Genomic DNA, 26,363 nt, shown 5'->3' with positions numbered 1-26,363 from the left:
TTCAGAAACCATTTTTTTTTTTTCTTTACATTTTCTGTAAGAACACAATAATGAATTTCTAGGTGTCTTTTATGATCTTATTATTGAAAAATAATCTCTGTTCACTAGACGCTTAATCGTTTTTGTTATTTTCAAACTTTTAAAACGCCATTAACTTTTACAAAGCTAATTTTGTATCACACTGATCTCACATTCATGTAATATTCTTAGTACAGTACAATCCAACAGATCAATAATGTCATCATTTAAATTTCAAATAAAATGAATTGAAGGTTTTATAGCGTGAAATTTGTGAAGGAATTCTTGAATGAATACTAAAGAATTTACTTTCAAATCATACACAGTTCTCCATTTGTTTTCACTATTTGCATACCACAATGTAAAGTGGGTTTTATCATTAGCCTTCTTCAGGTTGTGAATTGAACATTTGTAATTCAAACAAACAAAACACTACTCTGTTTACAAATTTCAAGGTTTTAACTATGTTGAGAAAAAAATTAACTTGACTAAAGATACTTCTGTACATTCAAACTTCTACATACATACCAACACATATGCATTGTGGAGATTTATTTTTCATTTTAATTTTCCTTGATTATATCAATTTGATGAAACTTTGCTTTTCAAAAAGCAAGGCCTGTGAATAATCCTACTCCTCTATTTATCCATTTTGCTTGTGGTTGATTGGATGGCAATTCCATGAACATTACAAAATTAGTGGAATGCCCAGTCGTTGATAATGTTCCTGTAATAAATTAAAAAGTTATTTGTATGTATAATTGCTAGATGTATTATCAATGTTACTAAAATGTTTCATGTTTTATATATATATATATATATATATATATATTTTAATTTTGTAAGTTTGAGATTATTATTTTTCTTATAATTTTGCAAGAATTAAATTGTCATCCAAAAATATTATTAAATCACACTATTAATTCTAACTTTTTCAAAAATGTACATGCCACATTATCTTTCTAGCTAGTCAATTTCAAAAAACAGTATACTATATCTAAATTTATTACTTGTGCAAGCACACATGCCCACACACACTTACACATGTATGTATATATGTATGTATGTATGTATATGTGATATTAACATACATTGCATTACATTGTGCAAGAGTATGTACCTGCTCTGAGAAGAGTCTTGTACACGGGGCAATTGTAGAAGCCATGTTTTGGCGGTTTTCGATATTGTTTTGGATTGAGCCACATGATGGGCAAGTCTGTGTAAAGCTCTTTGGGTCGAGAATCAACCAACATGTGGGTGACGTAATCCCAGCGGCATCCTTCGAGCGAGAGGCCCCGAATGTAGCAACCATCAACAGGAGGTGCCTTGATAATATCCCCTGTAAGATGGTCTGATTGCACAAAATCAAATTGGACGGTGTCAATTGGCATCTTTTTCTTCCGTGCATAATTTTGAAGTGTGCCTGTAAGAAAAGCCTACATTCAAAGGCCAACATCACAAAACAATGAGGTGATTATTTTTGTGTCAACTAATTCTGAGTTCTGGTTAATTTTAAATGCTTGATTAGACCCAATATATCTATATCTATATATATATATATATATATGTATATATGTGCAGAATACAAATGGTTAATATTAGTATCTTTACCTGAGGGAAGAAAAACCCAGATATCCAATAAACTGAAGGAGCTCCTTTGCTAATCCATGTGTTGATAAATGCACATCGTTCTAGTAAATCTTTGATCCATGAGGCCAATGGTTTTAATGAAGGATAAGCCTTACCTTGCCAGATCTCTGGAACCTATTAGTTTGCTTTTCTGAAGTTAGTCATGTTTTATGATCAAATCTCTAGTAACAGCATTGCATGATTGTATCAAAATGAAGAAAATTATCATTTAATAAATTATATAGATATTTTATTATTATTTATGCCAAGTAAATAAGCTTCTTAAAATCATGTATAAATAAGTGCACTTCAAAATGAAAATGATGATAATAATAATAATAGTATTTGATGGACACATGATGTAGCAACTCAAGCTCAATAATCACACCTTTCAGAGATAAAATTACCTGATTATTGAATATACTAGTTTTCAACATCTCCAAATCATTGGAGATGACAACTAGACCCTTAAGAGCTTTCAATAATTGTTGAAGAGAAATCCTCATTATGCTTAGAAGACCATTGTATCTAATACATTCTTGTGTAAGCACTGTGTTCATGCTTTCTTCATACTTAGTTGGGTATTCTTGTAACACATGTACCATATCAAAAACATTAGGGCACGAGGCTTGAATTTCCAAACATGAGGCCTCAATGATATTGTCTTGTGACATCCCTTTTCCCTGGACTTGCTCTCGAGGTTGCAATGACAATAGAGTCCCAAACAAATCGTAGGACTCGTTTTGATCACATGTGATGTCTGCATTCTCGTGGAGGCCAAAGATCTCCGGTTTTGGTGCCAAGGGTAACTCTCTGATGTAATTCAAGTACCCACTTACAGTTGCGACATCTTTCGGGACTCTGAATATGCCCGAGTTGCTAAATTTGTACCCCTCACTTTCAACAACCTACAGATCAACAAAAAAATGAGCACTTCTTTTTAGGTACAAGCATTCAGTTGATTGACATGTGTATGTATATATGTGAAAAGAAAAGAAAAATGTTTTGGATTATCAAAAATTATATCAAACAAGATTAAAAATGATTATTATAAACCAAAAAGTAAACAAAAAAAGAAAATTGTAAACCAGTTACCAGAGGGGTAATAAAAGTTAAGAGGAGTGTGTTTATACACCGACGGTCTTTGTCATCTGTGACTCGACCACCATAGTTAATTTCTCCACATAAAAATCTTATAACCTGCCAAGTGTATCAGCATTTAAATATCATTATTATTATTATTATTATTATTGTGTGAATGTGTTTCTTGTGAAAATTTATTTGAAAAAAAAAAAAAAAAAAAAAACATAAAACATAAAACATAAAAAAACATTAAAAAATTATAATATATATGTTATTTTATACTAAGAAGTTTTGATTTTTTTGATTTTTTGTTTTTTTGATTCTGTACACTACCTTGTAGGGAATGTCAACATATTTGTTAAGGAACATATTCACTTGAACTTGGCAAACACTTAAATCACCATCGGTGAAGTCATAGCAGATGTTCCATCCTAAAGGGCCAAACTTGCGACGCTCTTGAATGACCGCATGGAAGAGGCAAGTTGCAAAGAGGAGCCGCCTCCATGCCTCGGGCTTTTCACATTCGTTCAAGTGCTTGTCTGAGAAGCGCAAATAGGCACGGACAAGGTTGGCTCGTAATCCTTTTGGAGGCTCTAATGTCATTTTTACTCCATTCTGAAGGATGGCAACTGGAAAATCTGGACTCGGCATACTTGTTAACCAAAGGCGAAAATCTTTGTGTACCTACATTTTTAAAAGGAATTTTACAAAAAAATTGAGAAGCTCTTGTGAGATAGAAAATGGAAATAAAATATAGAACATGTTATATATTTGAATTTGTAAGCAAAGCCATATTTATATATTCATCTTGTGTGTGTGTATATATATATATATATATAAACCTTTTCTGGATTGATGTTATCCACAATACGATCCAAAGCGGGCATCCATGATTGAGAGAGATGACAATTCTGCAAACAAACCCACATTCCATGGTCCATGCCCATTTGTAACAACTTTTCAGCCTTGCGTCCTTGGCCTTGACCCAATGAAACCTGTCATCACCATAAAGAAAAATAATTAAACAGATAAATAACTGAAAGCATGAAATAATAAAAATAAAAATAAATCAAAGTAATGTGAGTATTTAAAAATGCACTTAAAAAAAATAAAATAAATAAAATGAAAAGATCTTAAATATTCTCAAGCAATGATGTATCTTATAGTGAAACAATATTGAATTTTTCAGGTTTCTTTTAGTATTTCAATTTTTTATATTGTAAGACCAACTTTCTCAAATTTTTTGGTGTATTTGTAAGTGTCTGCAAGTCTTAGTAAATCAGCCATGGGATCTGCTCCTGAGGATAATACAAATATAAGAGGAGTTGCAGGCCCTCCGTCTTTATAACATGCATCCAAATCAAAGGCTGGAGGCTCAGTAAAATGTTGGCCAATTTTATCCGAGACAAAATCCTGAAAATTTGCATATCATATTTTGATTCTCTAAATAATAGATGTGTAATTAATAAACTTTTGTGAAATATTCTAATAGTTCATATATATATATATATATATATATACCCTCCCATTCACTCCTTAATCTCATTCCATGTAAATTGTTTGAAAATTTACATATTGATTTGTATTATTTTGAAATAAGCAAAAATTGAAATGTGTGTGTGTTGTGTATGACAATGACATACAGCAATAGCAAGGAGGGCCTTATCAACACGAAGGCATCGTAAGAACAGCATCTTCTGAAATGAGGACAATTTAGTGTTCCATTTTCCAGCAAGTGGGTCTCGATGAGGGTCACTAGAATCAAATATCTTCTTATAATGTGCCAGGTTTTGTGACACATGTTGGCCCACTCCTTTAAAAGCTGGCAGTTTACCCAGATTCAAAAACTCCATCCACACCTATTTTGCAAATCAACAATAACTAAATCAATATCCATACATACTTTTCAGAACATACATACATACATACATATATATATATATATATACATACATACCCACACACACACACATTGAGAAGTGTAGAAAAGGAGGATATATATATATATATATATATACATGCAGTGAAATTCAAACTATGAAACAAACCTTTTCATTGATCCAACTTGGATCAGGGTTAGGATCAGTAAAAGCAGTTGATGTCCCGCCTTGTAAAAGAAAACGCCACTCTTGCCCATCTATTAACTTGTCTCCCTATCAAACACATGGGCTACAAATATATTCATGATATTTTTCAAATGAAGAGTGATGTTTTCAGTAACAACTTCACGAAAATCACATGGAATGATTTATGCATTTGAACAGCACAAATAATTTCAAAATACTGTATCTATACATTTATATATATATATATATATATATATATAAGTAGTACCTGGAGAATTTTTATGCAAAGTATAAGAGAGAACATTAATTTGTGTTTTTCAAATAAGGACCGGCACACATTGATATACAAAGAATATGTAAAATAATTGTTGATGTTTACTATACGCTGGTGTAATTGCTCCGCTGGTTCAGCACTTTTCATTGCACGGACAAATAATTGGATGAACCACGGCAAACTATATTGGTACATTGGATCTACAGAAGCCAAATCAGATATGCAAAAATAAAGAAGAGAAGCCCTCTTGGCTACGGGCCGGTAAACCTAACACCACCAAATGAACTAATATTAAATATATTTATATTTATAGTATTGCATATTAGTACATTGATTGAAAGGAGAAAAAAAGAGATTGACAAACAAGTAAATAAATAGATGTTGGATATGATTTGATATAGTTTAACAAGCATGATGCAATAGATATCCATAAAATTTTGGATTAGAATTGAAAATTTTACATTTATCTTGGTTTCAGGGTTGGAAACATGCCAACCTCACGAGTTTCATCAATTGACAATTCTGTTGTTTCAGCTTCAGCAACTTTGATCTTAATGTCATCAGAGGTGACCTTAGATTCAGCCAATGTATTGATTAAATCCACATCATCCAAAATGTTGCCCTGCACAATTCATGTGAATGAATCCAACATGATGTAATTGATATTCATTTTTTTAAATTCCAAAGTAATGGTTATTATGATCAAACATTATTATTATTTTATTAATGCTGTGGAGCATAAATATTCTTTAAATCAATCAATTCCTCTAAAAGTAAAACATATATATATATATATATACACAAAAATGAAAACTACACCTTAGAATTTGATAAAGAGTACAGAATTTGAGATTCAAGGTTCTTCAATTGTGCACGCATGTTTGCATTTGAAACTGTGAGTTGGACTTTCAACTCAGCAAGGTCTGGCCTCTCAGTGGCAACCACATTGCCTAGCAATTGATCTTCTAATCCTTCGGGGGTTACAAAAAAGTTGAGAAGGGTTACTTTCACACAAACCTGTTGAACCAAATAATTTATTCCCTTTTGAGTAAATCAAAACATTCATGTAACTGTGCAATGTTAACTCTTATCATAGAAAATTATGATACCAAATAAAATTTAGAAATATATGTAAAAGTAAATTAGACACCTCGGGTGGATAGTGTGGATTTGGAAGTTTGGTTGTCAAATAGAATCTAAAGTCTTTATGATAAGGAATGATATTGTCTCCAATTTTAATGACTTCTTGTCCGCCTTGTTTGAAGGTTTGTTGTAAGAGCAAAGGCTCAAGTGCAGGATCCAAAACCTCCAATATATTTTCAAGTAAAATGATCCTTCCAAATCTCACTCCATTCTCCAAAGTTCTTAGGTAGTCACTTTCTGATAATTTTATAACATCACAACCCACATATTTGAACATGTTTTTTATCCACTTGTTGGCTTGTCCCTGTGATTTCATATTAACATTGTGTAGTAAAGTATATGCAATTTTTGTAAATTTGGTTAGATTATTTTATAGTTATATTTATATTTAAAAAATTCTTCCAATCAAATTCATGTTGCATGTTCGAAACTTAATTAATGCATTTAAAATTATATATATATATATATATATATATATATATATATATTGGTGTGCTTGGTAATATTACCTATATTACCTCTAAATGAAAAAAATTGTGGACACTAAATTATATTTAAAAATACTAATGATAAGAATTATGTCAAATGAAGGTAACCTGAGGATCAATCATAAGAGGCCATCTTCTGGCTTTTGACACAATGATGCCATTGTCTTCACTTAATGAGTCACTTGGTAAGCCTGCAATATTCCAAGCTCGCATTTGAACTGGATCTTTCAAACACGATTGAAGGGTTGTATTTGGAGAATGCGGGACCTATATTTGAAAAAATATGTAAAAAAATTAATTAAATTAAAATTTAAATTTAAAAGCAATGAATGAAAGAATAGCCAAGTAAAAGAAACAAAAATATACTTGAATAACTCTTAGAAAATATTAATACCTTGAGCTCGATTAGCTTGTGTAGCCATTCATTGTTGAGAGTAGTTCTATACAAAGGAGTGAATGGGCCCGTATATGCTATGTGTCCTCCAGCTATGATAATATCACCAATCACAAAGCCCATGTCTACTTCAATGCTAGCAATATTGGCAATCCACCGCATCCTCTCTCCACCGAGACCACCAATGAGCTTCCCGGCACGATCCAATTTTTGTTCACAATCTAACGCTTGTTGCACAAGTGATTCTTTCCTATCAATGGCTACAGCCAATTCTTCCTCAAGTCTTGCTAGTTTGGCTTCTACCTACACAAATGTAAACCAAGACGTTCAATTAAAATTAAATGAATTGAGAACATATAAAACTATTTGGTATATAAAGAGCTAATAACTGAAAAAAATTGCAATTATACTTGTACACACACACACACACATATATATATATATATACATATGCTACAATGTGAAGAGAAAAAATAAATACCTCGGATAGTTTTTGGCGGGCACCATTCAACTCAACCATGACTTCAGCCAATTTGGCTGATGCTTCTGCAAGTTGAGCACGTTTGGGGGCCACAATTTTACAAACAAGATAATATGAATGCATTGCATGCACCCACATGCAAATAGAAGTGCATGCCTTTGAAACTTTGGCTACCTACACATACATGGAAAATTATCATTAGTAGTTTTATCCACATACTCATTGAATTTATTGTTATTACTATTATTTACTTCTACATAAATACTTGAAGCTTTTTTATAAAATAACATTCCAAAATGTTTTTCAAAAAAAAAAGAAAGAAGTTCAACAAGTATTTATTTATATGTTGTTCAATTGCCTAATTAAACCATAATTTTTAATCATATAAAATTTGTTGGTGCATGTATTTATGTATGAAAAAACTAAGTTGGTGAATAGAATAGAATAGTCATAGAATAATTATAGAATAGTTTTTTTTGAGAATGAAGGGGAAACCTGTGCAGGGGTGAATGCTTCCATTTGGATGAAGGGTTCAATTTTCTCAATAACACTATCTGGTATGTTCTCTTTATCAAAGTTCAGCAGAGAATCCAAAAAAGCAGTTGGATCAACCAGAATTTTTGTACTAGCATCCCAATAATCAGCAATTTTCTTACCCATCTGATATCAATCAGTTCATCTCATGATTCAAAAATTAAAACCACTGTACTCAATTTCACAAGTTTACTCCAAAATTAAATCCAAGAAGGAAAAAAAATAATAAAAAAATATATGCTAATTTCAATACATGAGAAAACTGAATAGAGTTGGATAAATAAACTTAATGTGAACCTTGTTGGGGTCATTGATCATCTTTGGTGCTAAGTTAAACATAATGCATGTAGCTTCCATCACCATTTTCACTCCTTGAGGCGGGTTTCTAAGAGATTTAACTTCTACAATATCGTTCCGTGTGAGGTCTTTGAGAGATGAGAGTGCGGCATCGAGGGCTGGAAGTGCCACATCAAGCTCGGCTTGTGCACTATCTGCAATGCCTTTTGAAGTGGCTGCCATTCTTTTGGCTGCAGCTTCTTGTATCTCCACCTATTTATTTATTTATTTATTTATTTATTTATTGAGCAGTTGCTAATGCTACCAAAACTACGTTATTCACTATAAAAATCCATAATAACAGACTGTTTTAATAAATGAAAACAATCAAATTAATGTTCTTGAATTCCATTTGATTGTCAGATTGTCTTGGTTTGAGTTTGATAAACTTATTGTTGATGTGTCATGTGAAATGTGTGTACTTAACATATTAAGTGTTTATATTGCAGAATTTAATATTCAAATTATGTTTTGTCTTGATTAACATAGTTACATATATACATAAATGTAGAGTTGGTAGTTAATGTGCATTTTGGAATGGACAAGAAAGAATTACTTGATCTTTTGTGAGAGCTGCATTGGCTTTGTCAATGGATATAGATTGTACCATGATGTCAACTTCCTTTGTTGTTTTTACCAAAATGGGTTGCAAATTAACAAGCTCTTCTTTCATGACCGCAACCTCGTTTGCAGTGTTCAGCAGTTTTTCCAATCCAACAGACAATCTTCCTCTCAACCCTTCAAGATCACTGCGCTTCTCTTGTAGCAACTTGGTAAAACTCATCAAAAGTTCTAAATAACTTGTTGGCGTCACATAATTAAACCGCTGAAGTTCTTCGTAAAAGTCTCTCGATTTCCTTTCAACAGATTGGTGAATAAACACACACATGCCTACAATATTCTTAATCTGAAACATCTCACATGTTTCAAAATTGGTTGAGTTAATTCTCACAATAAAAAGTTTAAAAATTAGTTTCAGTATTGGTACCTTTAAAATATTCAGTTATTAATGTATTTTTGTTTTTGTTTTTGTTTTTTCACCTCATTGTCTGTTAGCATTTCAATTGTAGCAAGGAAGTTCTGAGCAACAGAGTGTAAAGCTTCTTCTGGCCATTCACTAAACCAATCAATAGTGCAACAATTCACAAGTGATGGAAACATCCGCAGTCTTGTGCGGAAAATGTCTCCAATGGGACTCATTGCAATGCACACATGGAGGTTGGCACGAATTCTGCTTAAAAATTCTGTTGCCATTGCTATGTTTGTGATTTGCATGCCTTTATTCAGAAGTATAGGTCTCATGGCATTTGCTATTATATCTTGGTCTTCATTTTTCCACAAGTTGGGTACCTGAGAAGGTTATTGCAGTTTTTTAAATCAGAAAACAAAGAAAGAAAGAAAATGGGAAATGAAGATATCTTCAATATATATATATATCATTGACATGATACAAGCAAGTGACATTTTGAGACTTTTTGTTAATTAATATATATATATATATATATTTTTGGATTGATACCAATGTAACATTTTATTGATTCATCATAAAGAATTAATCCAAAAAAAAAACCATCCAAACAGTTTAAAAGTTTTTTTTTTTTTTTTTTTTTTTTTTGGATAATTTGATTATACATACATTTTTTTTTAATTATCAAGCCTTGTGTGTATTGCTACTGTGTCCCCCCCCTTTTTGTTTGCCCCCCTTTCTTCAACATCACAATAAAGGTTCATTTCATATTGTAAAGCAGCAAGATATCAAAATTAAAACATTTTTTAAGAAAAATAGCATACTTCTCCTGCATTCAAAATATTGTTGATGTCTTCTAAAGAGGATTCATGAATTATTTGGGTGTCTGAGAATAAGAATGCAACTGATTTGTCATGAAGACCTGCTTTCATTAAAACTTTTTTTAAATCTTCCTTCCATTCGTTATTACCATAGCCTTTAGCAATCTCAATCTAAGAAAAAGATAAAGAAAAAGAAAAAACACACACACACATAATATTGATTGTCAGTTTTTATTTCTAGATCAACATAGAAAACCGAAATCTAATTTGTATTAAGAAAATACTTATATGTGGTGTAATCTATCACACTCTTCATGTAGTTTGTATGAAGAATTAAAATATGACAAAATGGATGGTTTTTTTAAATTCTAAAAGGTAATGACCTGAAAAAGCTCAAACTCTTCTATAAATGCCGCCAATCGTGTCAAACTTTGTCTTCCGCTACCACCAATTCCCAATAATAAAGCATTTCCAAGTGGCAATCTAATAACTCGACAAATTCGTGAAATGTGTTCTATTGCATCTAAAAACAAGACAAGTTTCATGGGTGCATTGCTCACAGTGTTATACTCCTCTAAATAAAGTTCTGCAACTTTTTGGAGGGATGAAATGTCATCAACCTAAATATCAATAAAAGTTATCATTAAAAAATAAAATTAAATAAAAACTAAACTAAAAAATTCATTAAAACCCCATTATTTTAAAATATTATACTATAGTTTGATGTATATGCTATATAAATTATTTTATATGTTTTATGATCATATCTAATACTTACTTGTAGAGAAATTACAACTATTTTATATGTTTATGAAGAATTAGATGTGAAATGCAGCAGGTAAATTTAAACCTTCTCATAAATACGTGGTTCTGCTCCAGGAGTCAGAAAATCACAAAAGATTAAGTGCTTTGATTTTGTAAACATGAAATCCCAACTCAAATCAAATCTAACTTGAAGTTGTTTTGATATGTTATTCTTAAACCAAGTTTGATCTTCCATGTTCACCAATCGATCCTGCACACATTTGAAAACATCATGCTTAAAAAAAAAACTTGATTAGAGTTTGTGCAATCACTTAGTTGAACTAAATCTTGAAACTTCAATATGAAAAATGATGAATTTCTTAATTTATTTGGTTTAAAATATCAAAACCAAGCACTCTTCGTAGGTTTCATTTAAAAAGTTTCAGTGAGAGATTTTTTAACATTATTTGTTTTATTCATTACAAGTTTTAGTTATATTTTATCAAGAATAAGATCATTTTAAAACAACTGGTAGTATCCAGGACAATCTGTTTCAATGGAAGAAAAAAAAAAAAAAAAAAAAAAAAACTTAACTATCATAACATCACACTCCAAGGATTAATTAAATGTACTAGTCTTATTAAACCCATGATTTGATAATTGATAGTTTAAAATATATTGAAGCAATAAATAAATAAATAAATAAATCAATAAACAAGCACTTTTTTAGTACCGCAAAGACTCTCATGGCTTCATGCACCCAAAGGCATATAAACACCCTCTTTTCTTTACACTGTGCAGGATCTGCTTGTAAGACTCCTTGAATGACTTTACCAAGATCACGTAAATTAAATGTATAATGTGACTTTGAGGGAGTGGGAAGAAGATCTTGTCGGATTGCATTGTAGAGTTCTATTGTTCCATTCACAATCCCATCACTACAAGCTTGAATTTCTAGGTCAAATGAAACACTCAAGGTGGCATTTAAAATGGTCGAGAAAATGAGGTAGAGGCTCTCATTAGCCATCTCCGTGAATGACAAGAAATTGAAGTGTCGTAAGAAGCGCATGGTGACCGGATTGCGGCCTCCTCCTGGAGGTCCCATGCACCCCACAAATTGGATATCAACCAAGGTGCGAAAGGCACATGGTGGGATGCGGTCATACCATCCCTCGTGATCCATCCATTGACGAAGGATCTCTATTGGCGGTTGTGCAAAATACTTCTCTCTTTGTGGCATGTTCACATCGTCCACAAAGATCACATACTTTTTCAATGCAGGTGGTCCAAATACACCTTTTCTGCGTTTTTCTGTTTTGGAGTCAATCAAATCCTATACAAAAGTGCAAGAATTATTGAATTAAATTTTTCTTTTCTTTTTCACAAATCCATTTCACAATACATAAATATTAATAGTTCTAGAAGAAAATACAGGAATTTCACTTCCTTATGTTTAACTTCATGATGAATCTAAATCTCAACTCCCAACCAAACATCCATGGATTTTATGGATGTTGAAGACATGAAATTGTAGCAACAAGAGATGTACATACAAACATATATAAGCAAGCTTTGAACATCAAAACTTACTTGAGTTTGGTTTGCCCCGGTCCTTGCAGAAAAATTGATAAACATTGGGGCAAATTGTGGGTCTAAGTTCTTCAACAACTTGTCTCGGACTACCAAAGTCTTACCTGTTCCTGTCTGTCCCACGCACAATATGTGCTTATAAATCATGATTAAGTGATGAATTACATATTTGTACCCAATGGAATCGGTTGTAGGAACAATCATCTCCGCAAATGGTTGATGGGGATCACATTTATACATAGGAATAGTTTGAAACCATTCCTCCCACAAACAACTATCGGAATTGTAATTGACACCAAATAAATTAGTTTTTTTTGGGGGTGGAGATTCCAATTCCAGGTGAGATATGACATCCCACATGTACGCATCATACTTCACACGGCCATCATTGTTGCAGCTCGCACCCACACTCCATATAATAGAGAAGATGAACAAAGGTTCAATAATCTGGAACCCCCCTACCCAAATAAAACATCTTATCTGTAAATGTTTGTTGTGAGAAAGATTGTATAAAACTATGATTCCAATCAAGTTGTTTGGAGTTCATTACTTGCAAGAATACAAAATATTGCATCAAAATTGATTAATGAAACATTATAATTAGTCTTATCATTAATATTCCACACACACACATAAAATTCTAAGTATACATACATACATTCATACAAATACACTCTCTTTCTTTACATTAAAAACATAATCAAATAGATTAAAAAGTATAATATTGTCCAATTACTTGTTTAGCATGAAATTTGTTGTCGCTACTTAATTGAGATCCATCTAATGGAACAAAATTGACAAGTAGTGAATCCATGATGTTGAATGCGGACAAGACCATGTTGTCTTCTGTTGTGGCCACGGTTTGTTTCAAGTGCCTCTTTACATGGTGGATAGCAGGCTCACACGCTAATGCAAATAAGCGACGTACAGTGGCTTCTCCAACTTGTTGCAAGTCCTTTGTTAGTTTTTGGATATAGGAATCCAAAAGAGGTTGAAACCCACGGGCCTGAGGCTCCATGTAGACCATGCCACATCTACTCACAGTGGCTGGGGATGCCACAGCCAAGTCTTCAACCTCGAACATCATTGTCATGGTGTTTGACATTTGTATGATTTCTCCGCTCACTAAACAAAGCTTCTTGTTGTCGTCCAAGACCGTGTTCTGATATTTGTGTATAAGAAGATTAAAAGAAAGAGAGAACAAAAAATAATTGATATTTGGGGTAAGATATTCATTCAAGAATCAATATTTACCTACTATTCAAAGACAAGCACAAACGAATGAATGAGCATATGTTGAGTACCATGTTTTCAATCCAAATGGCATCTACAGGTCCATCAAACATCAACCACTTTTTAGATGGGGAAGTGTCTTCCACCAACTCCCTCATGTAACAAGCAAGAACTCCATCCGTCCATTCATGAGTATTCTCATCAAAGTTTCCATACAATTGTCCCATTGATATGGACTTTGGATTTAAACAAGCAATCCTAACCTATCCAAGGTAAAATAAAATAACTTAAACAAAAAAATAATAATCTAAAGTATGTATATATATATATATATATATGCGTGTGTATACACACACGCATACATAGTTTTTTTTTTTTTTTTTTTTTTTTTTTTGTTTGTTTGTTATTATTATAAAAGAATCATATGAAACATATATATATATATATATATATATATTGTGTCTAAACATGTATATTTGGAAGGGTTTAGGGTGAACAACCTTTTCATATTTTTGTTCACCATCACCATTGAGGAGCGACATTGCTCCGGCTAGAGTTCGGTAGTTGCTTGTTTTACCACCTCCAGTGGGACCAACAAGCATGAGCCCATGCCTCACCAAAGTAGTCTCATACAATTGAATGATCTGTTCAAACATCTCCAATCACATTATCACTTGCAAACCATTTTATGAGACAATATAATAATAATAATTATTATTATATTTATAATCATGTTGAAAATAGCAAAAGAAATAGATGGTATATCTTGGAAATGAATGTAAGAACAACCTTCTCTGTAAACGTTGGCACAAGTTGAAGATTGGATTTTAGACAACATTTTGCAAGGGCACCCAGAAGACTGTCATAGACAATGGTTGGGGGCACCACCCCAGGAAACAGGTCTGTGATAATGCCTGCAAATAAGGGCAAGTCTTGTATCAAGAACTTTGGAACATTGATGTCGCGAAGTCCGCAAAGGAGCAATACATCCTCGTTTTCGTCTGGGTATTCACGCTTCAAATTACCAGCGGCTGTAATGACACTTTTTACAGCTCTCATACCATAGTCATAATGATCCTACAATCTCACACCAACCTCAATATGTATATGTATGTTTGTATGTATGTGTATATTTTGTTTTTCATATTTTTATCAAACACTAGGATTTTAAAGTATATATATATATATATATATATAGATGTGTGTGTGTGTGTGCGCATGTGTGAAGCATGAGGTGTAATCAAACATGGATGAAAAAAATGGTGTAGAATGTTGATGGAATATTGTAGTTAAATGTTTTTTTAAACATGTATTAGAAGATGAGTATAAATTTTAGCTTTATTTATATATTTATTTAATTATTAATTGAGAAAATGAGTATGGTAATTTACAAATCTGAATATAGTTTTTTCAAAGGTATGACCTACCTGTGAGGAAAGTTGCTCTGAGCACAACTTGAAAGTTGTGACCATCTTGGCAGCCAATTTTTTAGCATTTTGAAACCCAAATGAAAACAAACTTATCTCACCAATGAGAGCATAATCTGGAACCATCATAGCACATGGTCTGAACAATGCTTTTAAGTTGTCTGGAAGTTCAGATCGTCCTGCATATCTGTTACCATTTTTTACTTTTATTTTTCTTGTGATCTAAACAATTACCAAAAATGCAGTAGTTGAAGGTTTGGTTTATGCTAGCAAATCAAATTAGATTTAACTTCATTCCAAATCAAACATTTATATTTATTATTTTGAACTAAAAATATGATACAGATAAGGTACCCAGGATTCATGGTGATATAAACAGAACAGGAGGGATCCAGTGAAATTTCAGTGTCTTCAAAAATAAACCGCTTCAATTTTTGTTGAATGGCAAGTTGGATGGTTAAGATTTGTTGGGCAATGACTGAGAGAACTTCGAGGTCAATGCGATTGAACTCATCAAAGCATGCCCACGCTCCACTACTTGCTAAGCCTTTGAAAAATTTACCCATGGCGAGGTAGTCAAGGCCATCCGAGCAATTGAATACGACACATTGTTTAGCCATTGCTTTGGCCAAGTCCTTTGTTGTCTCTGTCTTTCCCGTTCCAGCCGGTCCTGCAGGTGCACCACCGAGACTGAGGTGAAGGGCACCCATGAGAGTCATGTAACAACGATCTGTGAGAGGGGTGATCACAAGACGCGGGGTGTTGCCAAGATACTCATAACCATAGGAAAGTGAAGCTTGCACCATTTTCACCCACAAGCCATCATTCTCCCAATAGTATCGCAATTGACTAACCCACTCAAACTCCATTGCAGATTGTATCTACATTTTCAACACAAAACAGTACATAAACCAATCTTCAAGCTATCTTGAGGAAATTATATATGTATGTATGTATATATATATATATATATATATAAATGTGTATGTTTTTTTGTTTGAAAAATAAATCAATAATGGAATAAATGAGGTAGAAAATTGGAATGGTTTATATATATGTTTCAAAGTTCAAGAGTAATTTTAAAAAATAATTGAGCTAATATCCAATACATTTCAAAGTTTTATTTTGTACCTTATCATTAATTAGAAGTTGGACAACATCACGTGCATGAACATCTATCACAATAAGAGCTCTTAAAGTTAACCTTGCAAGAGTTGCAAGAGGTTTTTGAACAAGGTTGGTTAAATCAAATAATTGTGCAACCTACAAAACAATCAATTTTTTTTTGGATTAGTGTTATAAAATATTCTTGAAAACAAGTTAAGAAATAATTCTGAACCTCAAACATCTTTCTCAACCATATGCTTATGAGAAATATCTAAATGTAAGTAAGTGTATCATAGTTGAAGAAATATTGAATCATTATAAGAGTGAAATAAATTATTAGAAAGTCATAGAAATCAATAATTCTATCTTTTGTTAGTAAACACACTTCAAAACAAAAGTAGCATATCAAATGACATATTAGGATACTTCATTGTAGTGTACAAAACAAATACCTGCACATTGTCTAAAAATTGTTGCATGGTGTTGGTGTTGAGACCATGTTCTACTCCTTCAGTCCAATAAGTTGAACTTCCCGCGAGAACCATTTGACCCGGCCATTCTTGCACCCATGTAGTCCTTGGTTTGCTTTTGTATGCCACAAGTGAATTTTTACACTATGGAGTAAACAAAGAGACATTTTATGGACTTCGCTTCATTCTCAAAAAGGATATTGAAATATATATATATATATATATATATATATATATAAAGAGAGTATCTAACAAGGGTGCAATATGATCTTTGTGTGATATATTTACCTGCCAATGTATACTTTCTTTCATTTTGGTTTCAACTTCACTCAACCAGAACTCCACATTTCCAAGAGGTTTCATTGTGGTTGAAAAAGGAACCTGCACTTGGTATAAATATATAAAACGTCAAAATAATAGAAATCTCACTAATAGAAATACAACTACAATGTCTTCTGGAATATACTTTTTGACATTAAAAATTATGTGATATGTATTAAAAAAAAAAATCCACATCGATACTATTTAAAAAGCTATGATAGCATATTCATGTATTTTAAAGTGGAACATACCAATACAGTTTAATTAGACCATTCTGACAAGATATTATTCCATTTGTAACAACTGTAAAGTTATTTCACACACTTTATAACGGTAAAATATTATGTCTATATATATATATATATATATAATTTAATATTTCTCTATCAAATTTCATTCAACCTTCATGAAATGTTAAAAATGTTTCAATAGTAAAAAGAAAAAGAAAAACAAAGAAACAAACAAACAACAACAACAACAACAACAAAGGGGCATGATGCACACTTTTTCGCCTTCATCCGAATTCATTGCCGTGATTGTTAAATCATCTTCAAAGTCTAATCGATCAATGGCTTCAAAGCATTTTCTGAGATGGGGCTGCACGGCCAATGGGTTCTTGGCTTGAGACAAGATTTGGAGCAATTCATCATTTGAGAGGAAAAAGAATCGGCTAAATGCCAAACGCTTGGTTTCCAAATAATCTGAAAGACCTTTTTGAATCAAATCAAACAGCTGCACATATCAACATTTTCATGGGAAGTATTAATTAGCCATGTGAAATTTATTGTGACTAACCACAATTTAATTGTGCTGGGATTTCAAGGATCAAAATGAAAGAGTTCATGCAGTATTTAATTTTTAATTTTATTGTTATGTTGTGGTGTCATGTATGTATTGAAGTTGCAAATAGCACACAAAATCATACTCTGTTTGCTTCCTCTAATTGCTCATGTAGCCGTTTATTAGAGCACATGGTAATAATCTGGGGAGACGTTAAAGCGGTCGCCAAAGTCTTTCTGTAGGTTGTGTTCACTAAATCAAATCTTTTACTTTCAATTGGCAATTGTGTCTTAATATCCTCACTACTGAAAATGGGTTCTAAGTACATCCATTGTCTTTGAACTTTGATCCATTCCTCAATAACATTTGACACCAAAATCAAGCATGCTTTCCATTCATTGATAGCATCCGCAAATGGTGCTTTGAATGGAGAAAAACTCATGGATTGCGTCAAAACAATATGATCGTCTAGTTGTTGAAGGATAGAGTCTTCAATTTTCATGATATATGTCCCCGTGTTCTTATAGAGAGTGACCTACATAAATTATTTTATTTGCAATTTAGGTATGAGTATTAATGTCCTTTTTCATAAAGCTTTTTGTGCATTTTATAAGCCATTTTATTTTTGTTTGAGTTGAGAAGAATAGATTAATGCACTTACTTCTGTGAAGTTAAAAATGAAAGACTCACATGCAACTGAAGTTGAGTCCATTCCTCTTTCATCTTTTTTAAAGCCATTTCTATAGCAAATTCTTTACTTGCCAACTCAGACACCTCTTGAATTTTTTCAATGTGCAAAAGCAACCCCATTTCAATTGCCTTATTTAAAGTGAAATCAGGTCCCGGATACACAGACAAATTAAGTGCTGTAGAAATATGCTTCCAATGACGATCTTGCATGCCTTCTTGCCGTAAAGCATGAATCAATGGTAAAAATGGTTTGAACTCACCCACCTTAAAATTCAACAACACTTTACATTCTTAATTAAAACTTCCAAATTACCTTAATCAGTTTTTATTAAGGTGTAACCATCATATATGATTGAGATACAATTTGGTTTAATGTTTGTAATCTTATTTTGAGAAGTAATGAGCATAAATGTTTTACATTCAAAGTTTTAAAGAACTATAAATCATTTTTATGAAACCTAATAGATGGTCAGAATGTTTTTTTTTTTTTTTTTCTTCTAAAAACGTCATTGGAAAAAAATTAAAAATTAAAAATAATTCAAATCTAAGTTTAAAAAAGCTTAAGAAGAAAAAGAAGAAGAAAGTAATTTTGCTTTTATGTGCACCTGAGTCCGAATGAGCTCACAAGATGATGCTTGGCTTGCAATTCCGCGTTTTTTAAACTCACGAAGGGTCTTGAAAAGACCATTAAACCAACCATTCACATTTTCGTCCATCGTATTGGCGATCAAAGTGTCAAAAGGATCATTCATCCAACTTTTGAAAGATAATTTCCACAAATCAGCCGTGTCCCACAAGTAAAATAATGGTGCAAATTGGTCCATAACAAGCTTCAATTGGGTGTAATCTGTTGTGGCAGTTCCAAACAATAACTCGCGTGAATTGAAGAGTCGGGTCAATTCTTGAGCCTTTTTAAGTCTTGTGTTTAGGTTCCGGGCATCGTTTGCAATCTTCTCCACCTAAACCACATAAAATATTTCAGATTCATGGATTTCTTTTGTCAATGTTTTGCAGATTTTTTTTTTTTTTTTTTTTTTTTTTTTTTTCCCTCTGCTACTACATTGATTTGAAATACAGATATTCTAAAAAGAAAATGTTGACACTATAGGAAATTTTTAACACAAACCATTAGAAGTATCACTTCTATAATATTTCACCAAACAATGGGGTTTGTGTATAAAAGGTTGATTTTCAATACCAAAATTGATTCTTTTGAATATAAATATATATATATATATATATATCAGTGAAAAAATGAAATAAACATAGATTAGATGAAACTTATAAACCTGATCAAGGTCAACAAATGACACGAAATTGCAAACAGCATTGTCCAAGGTTTCCAGTTGATTTCCAAAGAGAGCTTGTTCTCCTTCCATTTCTTTTTGGTAACGTTCATTATCAGTTGCTAAAACTTTCAATGTCCTGTCCATTTGCCTCTCAATCTTTTGGGGCCATGAGAAAATATTCCATTTTTGAGAAAAGTCGTTATCATTTAAAGAATATTGCAATCCTTCAAGAGCTTGATAGTAAACCTGAAAACACAAAATAAATAAATAAATAATATATATATATATATATATCTATAAAAGTCAGGTTTTCTATATTCAAATACTGGACATAAAATTACAGTCCCAGAGAAGATGGTATCAAATTATTTTATAATGTATCAAGCTTATAAATTTTCCCAATTGTTTTATAATGTATCAAGCTTATAATTGATTTTTTAAAACTAAATCGTGCCCAAGTACACAAACTCCCCTTAGAATAATAAATTACATAAAACATTGAGAATATATAAGCTTTTTCCGCTCTCTCTTTTCTCTCCATATAAATAATATAAATAGTTGAAAGTTTTACCTCCAGTGCTTCAATTTCACGAATCAATTCATTGGTTTTTACAGGCATTGTCACCATTGCTTGTTTTATAGCATCCACCTCCTCTGGAGTATTGGTTTTTGTTTTGAGTTGTGCCTCAAAACCTTCAAACTTGTGTCCAATTTTGAGCTCCAACTCTTTCGGGATTTTACAAATCATTAAAACCACTAGAATTTCACAAAAAAAAAAAAAAAAAAAAAAAAAAAATCTTGAAAATTAATCCCAAACTCCATCACACATAATAATAATAATAATAATAATAATAATGTAAAATATACGTTTTCAAAATTTATAAATATATAGAAACATTTTTCCTTGCATCAAATGGAATTTCAAATTTATCAATGATTGTGTAATAGAGGCAAAACCCATATCAATGATTTGTTGTTTTTTGGTCATAAGAAATGTTCGTACTTTCTTGCTGTTGATGCTAAAACAACCAAAATTAATGGTTTGTGGAATACTGCAATTGTGGGACATCAAATCCATTTTTTAAAATTAATTAGTTAATATTTTTCTTCTACATGTTCATTTCAAAAAAAATTAAAAACTTAATATGCATATTCATTATTCAGTGAGTATTCCAATAAAATTCAAGCTTGAAATAGGATTAAGATCAAACCATCTATCAATTTCATCCAAATCTTTCTTATGGCCTTGAATTTCAATTAGAAGCTCATTCAAGCCCACTTTCTTTTTCTCCAAGCCAGCTTTATATTCTTTGACATTCAATGACAATTGCTCTTCATACACTTCATATAATGATATATATGAAGAGATTGCATTCATTGCCTTTCTTGTAGCTTCCTATGACAACAGCATTTTAATTAAAATTTTAACTAAATAATCATTTAAATGCTTTAAAAATGATAACGCCTTTTTTTAATTTTTTTTATAAAAACATTAATAAGTTCAAATTACAACCAAAGTTTTAAACTCATTAATTTATAAATAAGTGAATGAATATGAACCTTCACTCTCAATTTAAGATTTTGGACCAATGGTTCATCTAATGCAACAGCTGCAATGTTAGGATGAGTGCTCCATTTCAATCTATCCATCACAAATACATGGATTTGAGGTATTTCTTGGAGTGCAATTATGCAATTATCAATGGCTTTTGTAACTACATCCTCAAAGTGAGAAACTTGTGTGTTGTAACCAATTTTGTGATTTTGTTCAATTGTAAGCTCCAATGAGAAAAGAGGTTGTTTTTTAATCATCTGAAAATGATTGTCTCAAGAAAATAAAGGACATCAATACTTACTCTAAATTCTATCAGAAACAATTCCTCATAATTTTTTTCTTAAATATATTGTGAAACATCAAAATTTTATTATATGATATTCTTCAATCAAACTCATATTCTAAGTAAAAAGCCACTTTATAATAACAACTAAAACTCGGGATGTTATTACAAAAACTATTAAAAATACCATGGCAGTTTTCTATTTTCTCCAAAAACTTGTCTGTGTTTATTGGAAGATTTCCACAATATGTTTAAAAGCATACCCATCATTTCATTCAAAACCTATTTATATTATATGTAGATTGAAAACTACAAAAAAAATACTTACAGATGAAAAATCACTCTTAGGGAATTCACACACAACATCATTAATAGATTTTATTGTGATATTTGGTGCCCCACAATGTTTTTCAATGAATCGTGTATATTTTTGTAATACACCTTCCGTCAAAAACCTCAAGGAGTCTTCCATCATAAACTGTATCATCTTCAGAAATTTCTTCATCTTGCTGAAATTGTAAGCATCAATGTTTGTTTCTTTGAGGTAAAACCATCCTTTGTTGACATCCTTGAATGTTGATTTAAGCACTGTTTTCAATATGGTTATCCAACTGCTTGGATAAAAATTCAGTCATGTTGATAAAAACTATTAACACTGCTATTATCATTGTCATCATTCATAATCTTACTTCACGTTTTTAATATATATATATATATATATATATATATATATATATCACGCATTATTATTACTTTTAAATTCAAAACAACTCAGGTCACACCTCAGTTATGAAACTTTTGAAAAAACATACACTACAATTTGTGGGATGTGCTTGAGAAGGAACCAAGACATCAATCATTCAAAAACATTCCAATTGGGTTAAAATTTATCAATTTTTTTTTAAGAAAAAAAATTTAAAAATAATAAAATAAACATAACAAATAACATATGTATGTACATTTTAAATTGTATGTGAATGATGAATAATGTTTTACCTTTCTTTCAAGTGCTGAGAGCCTTGGTCAGAGGCTGTGGTTTGGATTTGCTCAAACTCTTCCAACCTCAAACTTTTTGTGTAATGAGTTTGTAAAATGGCCATTTTTAAAATTTTGTTGCACTCGTGTTTCAATTTTGAGGTTGCCCAAACCACTTCTTTTTTTGTTAGATTTGTAGTGAAATAATACTTGTTCTTCATTTCTTCAAACGGGTACATTGGAATAGAAACAGTTCCATAACTTTACAAAATAAAACAATAAAACAGTACCCCCATGTTCATAGATTTTTACAGATTTATAGTAAAAGTGACCAATTCTATCTCTCTCGCTCTCTCCCTATATATATATATATATATATATATCACCCACTCACTTTTGACCCAAATGGAGGTTTCAAAAAATTTATAAATGTAATCATTATGACATCTTACCAAGGAACTTTTCGTGTAGAAGTTGCAAATTCAAGAGCCTTGGATACATCCAATGTAAACTCTTGTGCAAAAGAATCTTTTTGTTTCAAATTGTGAATGAATACAAGAAAATTCATCACACGGGCATAGTCCATGTTGGCTTCCCTCAAAAGAGGAGTTGGATCCTCATTGCATTCCAACATATTCAATGTATTGTACATAAGTTTTTTAATGCGCCAAACTTGGTCTTCAGTAAATGTTAAGATGTCTTCAATGGGCATACAATTTACACATTTTTGGAGATCCTACGTTTAGCACATAATGTTATGAGTTATTTGAGAGCATATGATACATTATTCACAAAAATGATCTTTTAGTTTTTAAAGAAAGCATTGTCTGATGAGGTGAAAGAAAAATCAACAAACACACAAAGGAAGAAATTACCATCTTTGATTGTTGTGTTGAATGAGTGTTTATTTTCTCACTTTACAAAAGCAAAAGAATTCTGCATTGTTTTAGACTTATTTATTGAAGTAACATGCACTAAGAAACCTGCATCAAATGTTATTCATATATTTATTTTTCAAATAAATTAATTAATAACGAAGTAGGAAACATAATATATATATATATATATATATATATATATTTATGTCTAATACTGTTTGACAATTGGTTAAGATTTTAGAAAGAATTGGATGGATTGATATGAAGATTTTTTAATGCATTTAAGTTCTGACCACAATTTTTTTGTGATTTAACAATGTTTGGTTCGTACATTTATCTTTACTGTAAGAAATTCAGAATTAAGTTTGAATCAAATAAAAATATGGTTCAGCCAAATAATAAATTGGTTGTATCTGCTTTATTTCCTCTGTTTCTTGTCACATGCATGTATTTTTTATTTTATTTTATTTTCATAATTGTACTTAATAATACATGTAATTTGAATTTATTTTTTTCATTTCTACAACACAAGACTGGAATTTATATATATATATATATATATATATATATGCATACATAGCAAGGAATAAATTTTATTTATTTAACTTAAGTGATAAATAAAATCTTATCTGTTGTATTGGATACTATTATTTTAATACTTACAATGAAAAACAAATCTTTTATCCACCATCTGTAAATCGAAAACCTAATTAATTGCCACTTTTTTTATGATAGGTTATGTAGTTAATTTGAAAGAGATTTGAAAAAAATTGAAAACATATCATAGAAAAAGTTTTTAGTAATGCATTTTTCAAATATACATTGAATCAATCAAGTATTGCTTTCAGAAAAAAAAAATACTTGTTTCTATTCAATTGAGCAGTTAGCTTTGAGCGGAAAGCTTGTTTGTGTTTAAATAATTGAAGTTGGTAACGTATTTTAGATGTAATTTTTTTTTTTTTATAAAATGAAACAACCAAAGTTAATGGTTCTCAACAATCACATGTGTCTCTCTCATATTCGAATTAAAATCAAGTAACATAAATTTAAGCAAATAAACATTTTTTTTTTTAATAGTGTATTCAAATTGATATTCAGAGACATTCCCAATAATATTTTAATATTTCATTTCTGATTTTTTAGAATTATTTGATATATCCAAGTTCAGTAATGAAATTTTCTCATATCTTTAAAAATGTATGACACTTCTTCACCAAGTATTAAATGTTAAAGCAACACTAAATGATTATCAATTTGGTCAATGAACTGATTTAATTTTTATTTAATTTTGGTTTTTTGATTTCGCATCAAAGTTCCATTTTTTCAGTTTCTTTTATGTGATTGTTGTTGTAAAGTTTGATTTATGAACTTACATCCTCAAAAATAATTATTAATAATATAAAAAAATGAGATTACGCCCTAGAACAAGAACCATGCTCAGGGTAGGATATTATTATCATCATAAAATGGATTTCTTCGTCGTATATTTAAGATTATTTTTATTTATTTATTTATTTATTTTAAACATCAAAAGATTTGAAAATAAATATCAGCATAAAGGCTTAGCAAATAATATGCCATGAACACAAGTAGCTCAAAAGAGATTCAAAGACGTCTAGTTTTTCTTAAAGATTGTATAATTTGCTATTGATTTCAGTTTTAAAAAAGTAATACATGGCCACTATTTTATTCAGATTTCTTGCATCTAGATTTGAACATATCAACGAGTTCCACACGATGCTATTTTATAAGAAGATATATATATATATATATATATATTTGAGGTGCTTCCTCATGTCACAAACCAGAAGTAGTTTTATATTTGATAAAATTACTTGATGTGTATTTTAAGTTTCATAAAAAAACAAAAAATTCTAGTGGTTTCTGATGGTTACAGAATGTGATTATATCTAATATATATTTTTTATTTGTATAATTTTATTGACATTTAACAAATAGTACTTACAATAAAATTTAACATTGTTGGGAGTTAAACTATTATAAATACTTGCAATTAAACATTTGTCACAACAATTGTACTATATTTGGAAGACAACACAAACATCACTCAATTGAGTAAAAAATGGACATTATTTTTCACAAATAGGCAATTTGTGAATTCCATTCTTTAACAATTAAGAAGACTAAGTAGTGTACAAAGATATGATTCATGTATTGTATTCTAAATCATATTTTACTTTATTTTTTATTTTTTGGTCCTTCATATATCAAATATAAAATAAAAATAATTTTTTTCAACAAGTTAAACATTGGGTTTATTTTTATTTTTAAATGGTTGTTTATTTAGACACCATTATAAAGTGAAACGCTTATAGTGCATCAAATCTCTAGTATTTACACATTTCAATTGTGAGTGGGCACAATTGTCTCAATGGGTATCTATTTATTAACCAATACAAGCCTCATGAATTCAGGGCTGTCATAGATAAAATTCACAGTGAATTGAGAACTCAGCCATGGAAAAAATAGTTTTGTGTTTTGTTTTTGGTTTCATTCTTAATCTTAATCAAGACACTGCAGAGATTACAAAAAAAGCCACAAAACAAGGAGTAAAGTGCTTTTGTAAATACTCGTCCCGAGTGTATAAATCGAGCGCGTACGGAGTGTACATTGCTAGAGTACGTTCGAGGGTATGATATTGTGAGCGGGTATAGATCGTGTTCAAGGGTATGATACTGCGAACGGGTATAGATTACGTTTAAGGGTATGGAGTTTCTGGGCGGGTGTATTATAGGTTACAAAGGGGTTCTCAATCCACGAGGAGGA

At 31.0% G+C, this 26,363-nt stretch overlaps 1 protein-coding gene across 14 annotated transcripts; it reads right to left on the bottom strand.

Moving 5' to 3' along the window:
- Positions 1-26,342, bottom strand: LOC112283347 (uncharacterized). 14 transcript variants are annotated; one of them, XM_073534564.2, is made up of 51 exons: positions 24,438-26,333; positions 24,240-24,267; positions 23,908-24,009; positions 23,574-23,681; positions 23,151-23,434; positions 22,720-22,959; positions 22,052-22,334; positions 21,446-21,697; positions 21,097-21,281; positions 20,843-20,937; positions 20,457-20,641; positions 19,886-20,131; positions 19,202-19,555; positions 18,597-18,860; positions 18,052-18,441; positions 17,631-17,858; positions 17,094-17,186; positions 16,788-16,949; positions 16,360-16,491; positions 15,583-16,109; positions 15,229-15,415; positions 14,591-14,878; positions 14,302-14,445; positions 13,873-14,064; positions 13,305-13,730; positions 12,569-13,015; positions 11,712-12,311; positions 11,085-11,249; positions 10,618-10,854; positions 10,238-10,405; positions 9,488-9,796; positions 9,003-9,353; positions 8,408-8,659; positions 8,072-8,236; positions 7,577-7,750; positions 7,096-7,398; positions 6,810-6,968; positions 6,221-6,517; positions 5,890-6,087; positions 5,567-5,692; positions 5,065-5,337; positions 4,779-4,883; positions 4,374-4,589; positions 3,961-4,143; positions 3,573-3,725; positions 3,064-3,414; positions 2,743-2,847; positions 2,055-2,555; positions 1,630-1,782; positions 1,139-1,454; positions 1-745 (listed from the first exon to the last, which is right to left on the bottom strand). In XM_073534564.2, exons 4-51 carry the CDS (start codon positions 23,574-23,576, stop codon positions 624-626), a joined length of 11,589 nt encoding a protein of 3,862 aa, XP_073390665.1. In that variant the 5' UTR covers positions 23,577-23,681; positions 23,908-24,009; positions 24,240-24,267; positions 24,438-26,333; the 3' UTR covers positions 1-623. The 14 variants fall into 14 exon arrangements, with proteins under 14 accessions (XP_073390665.1, XP_073390664.1, XP_090107663.1 ...); XM_073534563.2 differs by having other exon boundaries at positions 23,908-24,003; XM_090251537.1 differs by lacking the exon at positions 24,240-24,267 and having other exon boundaries at positions 23,908-24,003; positions 25,543-26,336.
- Positions 26,343-26,363: the final 21 nt, after the last annotated feature.

The sequence above is a fragment of the Physcomitrium patens genome, chromosome 6 (assembly GCF_059467195.1).
Source record: "Physcomitrium patens ecotype Gransden chromosome 6, ASM5946719v1, whole genome shotgun sequence".
Taxonomy (NCBI): Eukaryota; Viridiplantae; Streptophyta; class Bryopsida; order Funariales; family Funariaceae; genus Physcomitrium; species Physcomitrium patens.
Note: the sequence above shows the minus strand (reverse complement) of the source record. Positions and strands in the feature narration are given on the sequence as shown.